Consider the following 12,128-nt stretch of genomic DNA (forward strand, 5'->3'; position numbering starts at 1 on the left):
CTATCTTTTCTTTTTATTTGGGCTATAGTGAATCCTTATGTTTATGGGTCAGCAAACTCAATCTGAGGTATTACAGGGCTCTGAGATATTATGGATAAATGGAGGAGCTTGAGAGCTGGATCCAAGAGTCTAAGTAATTAGACCAAGCAGGCCAAGGGTTATTTAAACTGTTTTTTTTTTTACTTTGCTCTTGTTGTCTAAAGAAGTTTGTTTTAATAAATATGGATGAAAGAGCTTACAACATTTAAAATTTAGTCTCTGTTTCTTGATTTACCCTTCCACTTCTCGTTAGTACTTGTATTACTAGTTTTTGTGTCATTTTTTTTTTTTTCGATTCTTTGAAGTGTTGCAAAAGTAAAAAAAAACATCTCCAACACAGAAACATGACAGATATAAAAACACAAAAATGCGTTTATTAAAAGAGGTTAGTGCTTTCACACACTGAGGTGCTTCTACAGACCATATAAATATACATGACAAACACTGTTAAAAGAATTAAAAAATATATTGAATATGTGGTGTTACATGTGTAACATTCTCACTTGGCTTTCAGTTTTTTGAAAGCTGCTGTAATGGTATTGTAATACATGGATTGTGCTGTGCATGTGCTGAAATCAAGAAAAAATATATTTTTTGTAGTTAGGTTCATGCTTAAGGAGCTAGCTCTGACAAACTTGTTAGATTCTTACTTACAAACACTACTGTCATTAGCGAGCTGCCTCCTTCTGCTTGTAGACACTCGGGCACACACACGATTAAATCACACCGGCCATGAGTAGATCTTCAGTATACCACACCCATGTCGTCTGTTATTGCTGTATTACCTATTACTAGTTTGTTGTTCTCCTTATTATTTAAATTAACTTTCTTTTCCCCAGTAACTTTCTCTACCAAGTATTTGGTACTTTTTATACTTCCATTGTTGGTAGTCCATGCTTCATTCTTCTATACCCTTAGGTATTGTCTTCGAAATACTATTCTTGGTAGTTATTTCCTTTTCTTTCTTGCTTCTTTTTTAAAAAAAAAAAAAAAACTTTCAGTCTTAAACTGGTTTGTGTTTTTCCAGTATGGCTGATAAGCCAGCTGGATTTAAAAAATGCACTTTCTATGGGCATAAGCTTCCCAGTTCTGATGCCTACAGGGAGTGCGTTGCCCTGCACATATGGAAATATCTTGTTCCATATGTGCTGCCTTTAATGCTAGAGCAATTAGCAACAGGAAGAATAAGCTAAGTTTGAAAGGCCTCCTTCCCACTTCAGCTTCATCTTCAGGCTCTTTTTCAGGGGCTCAAACCCTCTCCCAGAAATTGAAGGAGTTTAGGGAGCACTATAAGTACTCAACTGCCCAGTCTCTGCAGCCTACACCTACTATAGAACCTACTGTTCCACCTCTTGGTCTCCATGCTCGCAGGTTCTCTCCAGAGCCAGTGACTCTGAGACTGAGGTCTCCCGTTTTGCAATAAATGCCTAAGAAGTCTTTAAGGCCACCTTCCACATCTTCTCTTAGATTTTCCCATACCCTGTCTGAAGCAGAGGTGGATAAGATGATGAGGAAATTCCTCAGAACATAAATCCAGAAGGGGGGTTTTGCCAGCTCCATCTCCCTTCGGATCTCTGAACTGCCAGCCTTCTTTTCAACCTGTAATTGCTCCTACCCTGATCCGACCACCTGTTTGAGTCCTTGGATCCAAGAAGTGCAGGAGTCAAACCGTCAGATCCAAAGGTTGTTTCATTCTTGACTCCAGCTACTTCTCTGACACAATCGACTATGACACTGTTGTAACATGACAACTCTCAGAGCCAAAGCATCGGAATCACATCCGAAGGGTTGATTTCAACTCCAAAGTTTTCAGCACCTTCGCTTCCTCTTGGAGCTTTGGGGCTTGATAGCTCTGTTCTGACTTCTCCCTCGGAGAGTGGGATTGGGAGGGCTCAGGGGGTTGTCTGCTCCAGGATCCTTGGCTCCAATAGGATTGGCCTCTGCCTCTCCAGGCCTCTCTGCTTTTGAGGTGGTGAAGATGGCTTTCTCTCCACCGAGAGTATTGTCGACTCTCCCTTCTTCGGATTCATACCTTACTCCCTCTCTGGATCCTGTGTCTGAGTTGTCGCATCCTTCACCTTGAGGACAGTCAGCCCAGAAGAACTTCCAAGCAGTTCCCACCAGGGTACTCCCAGTCTGTTCCAATACCTCCCTGGAACATCCCACTGAGGAAGTCCCTCGGAAGAAGACATGCAAGAGGGGGTACTTGGATTCCCCACAGGAATCCCTTACAAAAGACATGGATTTTGATGTGGGGAAGGGTCCCTTGTATCTCCACCTGGAGATGTCTCATTTGGAGACATCTTAGAGATATTTGCCAAAAAGGTGGTTGATCTTCCCAAACCCCTTCTCAGGAGGAATTGGTGTTCTTGGAAGCTGCGTCTTAGGTTACCCCCCCCCCCCTTTGTGGGATAAGCTCATAGATCCTGTTTCCTACAGAGTGGAACCAGACACCATCGAACCTATTCCCAAATGCCCGGACAAAATGTTAAGCACCCCTGCTGATTAAAAGTACTGGACTAAAAGAATACCTGTAGATGCCATGGTTGTTGTGGCAGCCACCAAAAAGGAGCTTACTGAACAAAGCTCCCCTGTCCATCGCCCTAACATAGAGTCTAGGGCTTTGGATAGTTTTGGCAAATGAGTGTATGTGTCCGTGACATTTTCACTGCTATCGCTGAACTACCTGCCACATTTCACCAGGTTAATGAGGGACTTGATAAAGGAACTCTTTAATTCCGTCCCAGGGTCTATGTCCACAGAAGAACAAAAGTCCTTTTCCTCGTGAGTGGCCACCCTACAATTGATTACAAATGTGCCCTTGAGGTTGATCTTGCATGCCGCATTAGGTACCTTGAGGGTGGCCAGTTCATGCATATCCATAAGGAGAACACACCTGGATGCAATTGTGAGATTTTGCAGAACCCTTCAAGGTGTCATTCATCACTACTCCCTTTGATGGAACATCCTTGTTTGGCCCAACAGTAAAAGAGTGAACAGAATGGAAGGACCTTGTCTGCCGTTGGAGTTCACTTTTCTACCCCACAGAGACCTTTTTCTAGGAACCAATGCGGCAGTAAGAAAATGTGGTTCAATAAAATCTCAAAGTCCTTTCCAGGAGTCATAGGGAGGAATTTTTCCCCAGAGGCAAAGGGTGAAATAACTATAGTGGTAGATGTCGCCCACATGGCAGAGGGAGTCCGCAGAACCCCAAGGATCTCAAGATCCTTTCTTGGACAGATCTTTTCAGCATTTCTGAATGTTGCCCGACTGTCCCTGTCTGGAGGCAGTCGGGAGGGGGGTGCTTATCCTTGCACCAAAATGGCTGGCTAGCCATCACAAAATACTCTTGGGTGCAAAGGACCATAGGTAGAGGATATTTCATTCCCTTTTACAAATTGCAGTAAAAACAAGGACGATTCTCCCTGATGTTCCACCCAATCAGAGGGAGCCAGCACCTCAAGAGATCACAAAGTTGCTAGACAAAAGAGCCATCCAAGAGATCCCACCAGATCAAACAAGATCTGGAATTTACTCAAGGATCTTTTTACTGCTAAAAATGACAGGGCACCTGAGACCTATCTTGAATCTATGTTATCTAAACCAGTTTGTAAAGAGTTCCAAATTCTGGATGGTCACAGTTCAATCCATTCTGCCTCTTGTTCAGAAGGATGACTGGCTGTGCTCAATCGAGCTTCAAGACGTGTGCTATCACATCGAAATGAATAGGCACTCTTGAAGGTATCTATGCTTCCTGCTGGGAGCCATTCATTATCAATTCAGAGCCCTGCCTTTTGGTCTCACCACAGCCCCCAGCATATTCACCAAATGGATGACAGTGGTTGCAGCTCTCCTGAGACTGATTGGATTCAGAGTGTTTCCCTATTTAGATGACTGGCTCCTTACAGCATCTACTAGTAAAAGCCAGGGATTATTTGCTTCAACTGTCACTCTCACTGGGATCACCATCAACTCGCACAAATCTCATCTTCAGTCAGTTCAAGTTGTGGATTTTATAGAAGCTTGCTTAGACACAGTCAGTTGTCTAGCTCTTCTGCCTCAAAACAGAGTTCTTAGATTGAAGACACAAAATTGATTCTAAAAGCTCTAGGGTCAGTGGCTGCTACAGTAACTCTAATTCCCACTACTCACTTCCAAATGAGAATTCTTCAGTGGACCCTGGCGGTGCAGTGGTCCTTTCATTGTTATCCTTTGAATTGCCCGCTAAAATGGTCTCATGTTTGCATAAAGTCTCTTCTTTGGTGGATCTACGCGGAGGAGAGCGATCAAGGACATCCATTTATCCTTCCTTCCCCCAACACCACATTGACCATGGATGCCTCCCATTTGGGGGTGGGGGGGGCATTACTTGGGACGGACTGTACAAGGCACGTGGTCCCTACAAGAGACCAGTTTGCATATCAATGTCCTAGAGATGAGAGAGGTGTTTCTAGTGTTGCAGGCCTTCCAGAGCTTTCTCCCTCTAAGGACTATTGCAATACAAACGGACATGTCAATAGTCTCATACTTCAAAAAACTGGGAGTAACTAAGGGGGTAACCAAATCTTATTCCCTGTGTCAGGAAGCAATCAGAGTATGGCAGTGGGTGATCTCATCCAACCACTTTCTTGTAGCAATGCACATACCGGGGAAATCCAACATTCTAGCAGATGACCATCCTCATGCTTCTCTCAAGCAATCAGTGGCAAACATGATCTTCCACAGATGGGGTCAACCTTGCTGTGACCTGTTTGCATCCCCTCTCAACAAAAAATGCAAGAGGTTATTTGCCTTTATTCCATCACAGGGACAGTCACCAAGAGATGCTCTGGTTCATGCTTGGCTCTCCTGTCTCCTTTATGCTTACTCTCCCCTACCTCTCATCCCCAGGTTTCTTCAGAAAGCACTTTGGTTGAAGAGTACAGTAATCCTCCTTGCCCCCTTCTGGCCTCGACAACTGTGGTTCCCCTTCCTTTGGTCTCATTTAGTATGTTCTCCTTGGATGCTGGATCCAAGTCCAGATCTCCTATCTCACCCATCAGGGCAAGTTCACCCAGATATTGCAAGTCTCAAGTTGACCACATGGTTTCTCCAATTCCAGTAATGTCTAGACCTTCCAGGGTTTCCTCCCCAGTTCAAAAAATCCTGGCCTCTTCTCATAAACCTTCAACTAGGAAAATATAGAAAAGTAAATGGAAAACATTTTCCTTTTGGGCTCATCAGAGAGAATTAGATCCCTTTACCTGTCCACGGCCAGCTGTTCTAGATTTCCTTGCTCGATTTATCAGGACAGAGCAAGTTTTTCCACTATCAAGGTTCAGTTAGCAGCCATCTCAAACTATCACATCGGAGGTAATGCTTCTCCTTTAGCATCTTCTAAATTATGTAAGGCCTTTCTTAAGGGTACTTTCTTACTTAGACCTCCAATAAAGGACCTTACTCGACCTTGGGACCTCACTATAGTTTTGCAAACCTTAGTACTTCTCCCTTTGAACCATCAGCTAAAAGTGGATCTTGTTTCTTTCTTGGAAATCTGTCTTTCTGGTGGCTATAAGTTCTGCAAGACGAGTATCTGAACTCCAAGCACTGTCTTCCAAACTGCCATGTTTTATTTTTCGCAAGGGCAGGGTTACTTTACACACAAATCCTTCTTTCCCTACCAAAAGTTGCCTTTGAAATCAGTATCAACCAAGTCATCAATTTGCCAGTTTTCTTCCCTGCATTTGAACTTTGTTTTACCTTCACCGGACCAGGAATTTAGAAAAATCAGTTATTTGTCTCTTTCACTAGTAACAGATAGGGAAGACCAGTTTATAAAACAACACTAGCTAAATGGATAACAGATTGTATTTCCTGTGTTTATTCTTTGAAAGGTATTACCTTACCAAAACAACCAAAAAACACATTCAACTAGATCCGTGTCTATATTGACAGCCTTTTTCACTAGAACTTTTATTGATGGTATTTGTGCAGCTGCCACGTAGTATTAATGCTCATACTTTTTTGCACATTACAAATTGGACATTATTTCCAGAAACAGATCTGTCTTTAGTTCCCTGGTGCTCTGGAACATTCTTCCATGAGGGTCACCCAAGGTTACCATAGCCGGGGACTCTGTCCCATCCATTGGTTAACAAATGAAAATAACATCAGATAAAGAAGTTATCTGTTTACCATAATATTACATCTGTGCTATTCATTTTCATTCATGAACTTCCCTCTCTTCATGACTTTGGGAGAGACCTAAAGGAAGCGTTGTTGGGAACCATAGTTCCTGTTTGAGCTCCTGATCTTTCAGCTATCACTTTCCTGTCATAGCATTGTTTTATATTTAGAATTATAATATATATTATAGCAGCAAACTCGAGCTGAAGGTTTGTCATGGTCAGAGGCATTATACGTAAGGGAGAAGCTCAAGATTCGGATCCTGGAATCTTGAGAAAGTGGCCAAGTCAGGTCTGAGGATAGGATCCAAACCCATTTGTTGAGGAAGATTGAAAATGGACAACACAGATGGAACGCTATGGTGAGTATATAACATCTTTTTTCAGTAAAAGTTTATTTTTCAGTGAAAGTAACATTTTTAGTATTAAATGCTGCCGTATGAATGATATAGAGGAAACATGAGTACCTGTTATTAGTGTTTTGTACAAACTGCATATTTGTGTTATGAACATCTGTGCCAAAAGCATTTATTTATTCATATTTGTTAACAAGAAATGTCTGGCTAGGAAGTCCCATCTTTACTGGAGTCCCGAGGAGAAATCTGTGCATACAGCAAAGAGATTCTTTAATACAGTCATAGTCATAAATCAACAAGTTAAAAATTCAGTCATAATTTTAGAAAATAACTTAATGTTAATTTTTCGCATAATAGAAATGCAATAATATTCAGAACTGAATGCACCTTGGTAAGAAGTCACATGCCTTCTTCTAGAAACACATAAATGATTACAAACGTATGTAATAATTCAGATATTTTTGCATAGTGTATTAGCTATATGGTGGTATTGGGTGAAGTTATTAGATAGTGTCTTCAGAAAATTTGGATATGGTTGACTGTGGAGCAGGTCAGACTGAAGCTCTGTTTGTTATACCACAAATGCATTTCCAGTTGCTGTGAAAGTGGACTATTATCAGGGCCTTAAAGGAGATTCTGTTGTGACTTTTTTTTTGGTTGAGAGAGAGCATGTTTCATAGTTTGTCAGTGCTTACTGAAAACTTTTGAGTCCCTATAGTTTTAGTAGAAGTAGCAGCATTTTAAACTTAACTACTTTTATGTATTATAACATATGTATGTCTCATACAGAAGAAACATGAATACTATTACCTGTTAGTAGCATTTTGTGTGATTTACAATTGTGTATATGTTACGAGCATCCATTAGCTATAAACTGAAGTCAAAACCATACAGCATACATTACCAGACTTATTTCTCAAATTATTCACTTTAAGTAGTGTGAAGATAGGTGAAGGCTGCCAGCCTAGCCAGATAGAATTTTGTAGATAATTCTGGCATTTGTAAATATTAGTGTAAGCCGCAGGCTTGTTCTCTTAAATATGAAAAGACTGTAGTGGATGTGGAACTGCAAAAATGTAACAACAGTGCTCTGTGCTGTAAGAAAGATTAGGCTAGTTAGTTTTTCTGTGATGTCAGAACTTTTGCTACTGTATTATTTTACATATTTCTCTGTGATCTCTGAACTCTTGACTAGCACTATGTAATTAGAAGTAGTGTCTTGTGTGTTTATTATTTATTATTAAATATTTTTAAACCTTTCAGCAGTGGCTGTTTTGTGTTGAGATAATTTAAGCTCTAAGAGTACATTGCATATATATATATATATATATATATATATATATATATATATATATATATATATATATATATATATGTTTATAGTGATACTGTACCAAGTCACTCCAAATAAGTCTTGACTGGTTGCACTTACCAGCTGGATAGTAATATTGCACAGTAATAATTGGACACCCTTCATAAGGGCCTTTGAGTAGCTGATAAATATTAGCTGGGTGGTGGCAGTGATTTTACCGTATAGTCTGGGTAAAAGGGGCACAGCTGGAGAACCTGTGCCAGCTTTCCCCAGGAGTGTCTGTGTGGTTGTATAAACTCTTATCTCAGTGTGTGTGTGTGTGTGTCTGTGTGTGTGTGTGTCTGTGTGTGTGTGTGTCTGTGTGTGTGTGTGTCTGTGTGTGTGTGTCTGTGTGTGTCTGTGTGTGTCTGTGTGTGTCTGTGTGTGTCTGTGTGTGTCTGTGTGTGTCTGTGTGTGTCTGTGTGTGTGTCTGTGTGTGTCTGTGTGTGTGTCTGTGTGTGTGTCTGTGTGTCTGTGTGTGTGTCTGTGTGTGTGTGTGTGTGTGTGTGTGCGCGCGCGCTTGTGCGTCAGCTACTTGGGCAGGGACATGAAGCACTGGTTGGACAGAGAGGGTGCTGGAGGTTTAGCTTGACAACTAGGCTGAGATTTGGACCCTATAGCTGTGCCAGTGGGAAGTCTTTGGGGCCTGGAGAGAAAGGGAGCAACCAGCCCCAGGCTGACTGTGATCTCTGTGTGCTCTTAAGGGAAATTGTACATTACTGTGTGTGTATTTATTATCCTTTCCCTATATGGACACCCGTCACTGGTGTTAGTGGTGAGGACTGAAGCTCCTTGATTGCTGGGCCACTGCAGGGGCATCACAAGTAGTAAAACACTGTTTCTGTTTTTAGGTGCCATTCTTGCAGCCAAGGTGTTGGGACTTTTCACCAAACCCCCTTTAATAAAGTAACTAAGTTCACTGGACCTTAAAGTAATGGAAATGTTTGGTTTGGTAAAAAATAATAAAGGTGTGTGTGTTTGTGTGTGTATATATATATATATATATATATATATATATATATATATATATATATATACACATAGATAGAAGTTTGAAAATCATCTAATAAAAAAAAAAAAAACTACACAAATAACCTACCTGAATGTTTTAAGCGGGGGGGGGGGGCACAGGGGAGGCTGTGCCCCCACACCCCCCGCTCTTTAAATATACCAACTCTGAGATCGCACTACAGTGCAAAAAACGGAAATCTTCCCATTCCGTCAAACTTTTGAAAGTTCAGTCATCTAATATAGAACCATATATATATATATATATATATATATATATATATATATATATATATATATATTCTGTTTGTTCCAATATAGTCTAACTTCAGAGTTAGCATGGTTATTTGGTAAGGGTGTTGGGGCAGGAGGAGCACAACACCCCCCACCCCATAAAAAAAAGCTCTACTCTATATTTATAGACACAGTTTTATGTTTTTGTGTGTACAACAGCTTCACTTCACCTTATATGCCACGCTTTGTTTATGTTACAATTTGATTACCAGATGAGTGAGACAGTCCAAAGACTCTCTTCTGTTACAACCCAGGTACAAAATATAAAAAAAAATCATGCAGCACTGATTCGGACAAGAATGTAGAAAAAAAAAAGAAAAGTAATATAAACTTAACTGTAAGTGAAGTCATTTAAGATTAGTACACATTAAAGTATATTTACACTGTTTACAATATATAAATGGATTCAGACAGCGTCTTGTACAGTTGTATATTTGGTTATACTTTACACCATTTACATTAGTTGGATTTGGTTGGCATGCTATAAAATGAGTAGTAATCAGTCCTTTCGCAAAGATGAAATACTGAGACCCCCTTCTCTCTGAGTTGGTGATAGTTTAAGGGGTTGCAAAAAATCCCACATCACTTATCGGAAAGAGTAGAGGAATTTCCCAGGGGTCCTGGTCATTTCCCCTAGTCACTGAGAGAATCAAAGTGGCTTTTGGCTTAGTGGGACTAACTCAGTCAAAAAAGTGTAAGTAAGTAAGGAAATACAATTTGATCACATTTTCAGTAGTATATGTTTGTTAGTTTGACGTTTGAATTCAATATTGGTGCATTACATTCCTGTGCACAAAATCCATTTGAAAAAGAATTATGTATATAAAATGTGTCCAATGGTTCTGCATTGTCTTTCAGTCCTTATTTTGCTGTTCAGAGGTGCTTTTCTGGCTATAACTGGTATCAGAATGTGTTTACTGTCTCCATGGGAGTCTTAGAGTATGTATGATTTTATTTATTTATTTATTTATTTCCAGTTTGATGACCGGGGAGGTCCACTGGGCTCAAAGAGCCTGTTTTCAGTGGAGGCCCGGGAAGAAAAACTGCAATAATACATATAGTACAAGCTCCATGATATGAAGTACAATACAAAGTGGAAACAGAAACAAACTAAGCAAATTTAACATACAGAATAGCAAAAACTAAACAAAAGTTAAACAGCAGCTTGGAGAAGGATGTAAAGCATATTTACATGTTTAGTGGTTGAGAACAGTAGTACAAGGTTAAATTAGTACAGAGGTTGTCTGATGTAATTTCAGAAAAGCATACATATATGTACAAAGTATGGACTGATTCAAAGCTCTGTCACTATACTCTGTATTTTACAGACTGTCAAGAAGTTACCTGTGTCTGGCATACAAGGCATCCTATGACCTATTTCTGATGGATTTACTGCATATCTGCAAGTCAAATGGCATCAGAAATACTTGGTCTAGGGAACTAAACCTCTTCTGCAACATCAACAGAACAGTTTGGAGGGACAGGTATATTTTGCAGAGGATATCGCTGATGTGGAACAGGCTCCCAATCCACATAAAACAAAGTTCATCCCTGTCCATTTTCAAGAACAACTTAAATTTAGACATGAGAAAAAGAAAATGTATCCCAGGATTGCACCCTGTACTACTAATGGACAGATACAGCTCCTAAATGCTTTACCTCATGCACGAGTCCCCTCAAGTTATCTATGGTATGATCCCAGTTATTCTCATTAGGGGTAATATATAAATATCGACCATGCAATGGGCAAGGTTAGTCTCTAATGAAGTGGAATAGGTTATTTTGAGCACAACAAGGAAAATTGGGTAGGCTTAAAATGGCCCGCAAGGTACTTACAATGAACCTATTTCTTCTACTCATAGATGTGCATGTGGAAAGCGAAAGAAATCAAGAAAATATGGGATAAAACATAATCAATTTCATGTCCACATATCATAAACTTAAACTGGCTTTTTTGTATCTTGTCAGTCTCTGCAGTCCATGCAATGCATTACATTTCAAGAGATAATGTTCTTTTTTGTCTTTATTGATCAAATAAATGTATTACATTATTGAAGAGTTAAAGTACAACATGCATATAAAAACTGAACTTTCAAACTTTTCTTAAGGCCTGCAGCAGAAACTGAAACTTTTAGAAGACACACTGAAGCTTAAGGAAAAAGAAAAAGAAGACATGGAAGAAACCATTGATATTCTTAGAAAAGAACTAAGTAAAACCGAACAGGCAAGAAAAGAGATAAGTATTAAGGTACATGGTTATTAAGTTCTTTGATATTTTTTTATTCTTACCTTGATATCTTTTTCTACACATTAGAAGTCTGCTCACCACAAGAAACAGTGACCAGCACCAAATGTTCCAGTAGTTTTGCCTGGTGCCACCTCACTGATGTCATCACATTTGTGATTAAGTGGGAAACCACCTGCATGTGTTCCCAGTTAGGTGCATGTGTCAAATGCTGAGCTGGTTTGCTATTTTTCTACACTTTTTCTTTAGCTTAAGTTTTATTTTTCTTCCTGTTTTCAACATTGAAGTACCAGTACTTGATTAAATGTGCATGTGGTTACTGAATTATTTTTCAAGACCTCCATTAAAAGTTCTGGTCCCTTGAAAGGGAATCTTCTAACACATTAGGGCATTGCATGTAAAAAGTTTAGTCCAGCTACAGAAAGCAAGACTAAGTCTTGTGGATCATATCTCTGATGCAGAAAACCAAGGCTATGCGGGCTGTTCCTTTTCAGTGCTCAAGCTTTCAGCCACACTAGAATCAAAACCATGAAGAATTAAGACAATGAATATGCAAAGAGAAGGAAGTTCACACCAGGAAAATTCAAGTTTAAGGTCAGTGTCTTCAGCAAACTGGAAGAATGTAGCTTTTAAAAATTCAGCCTCATACACAGATGGCACAGGTGTAGGTC

At 39.9% G+C, this 12,128-nt stretch overlaps 1 protein-coding gene across 2 annotated transcripts in view; it reads left to right on the forward strand.

The window, feature by feature from the left end:
• Nucleotides 1-12,128, forward strand: part of CIP2A (cellular inhibitor of PP2A) — a 2,713,480-nt gene that overhangs the window by 2,587,666 nt on the left and 113,686 nt on the right. For both annotated transcript variants that reach the window (XM_044071100.1, XM_044071101.1), the window contains one exon: nt 11,321-11,460. In XM_044071100.1, the coding sequence (XP_043927035.1) occupies nt 11,321-11,460 (140 nt within the window). The remainder of the gene's footprint in view (nt 1-11,320; nt 11,461-12,128) is intronic.

The sequence above is a fragment of the Protopterus annectens genome, chromosome 5.part0 (assembly GCF_019279795.1).
Source record: "Protopterus annectens isolate FY-2018-M chromosome 5.part0, PAN1.0, whole genome shotgun sequence".
Lineage (NCBI taxonomy): Eukaryota > Metazoa > Chordata > Ceratodontiformes > Protopteridae > Protopterus > Protopterus annectens.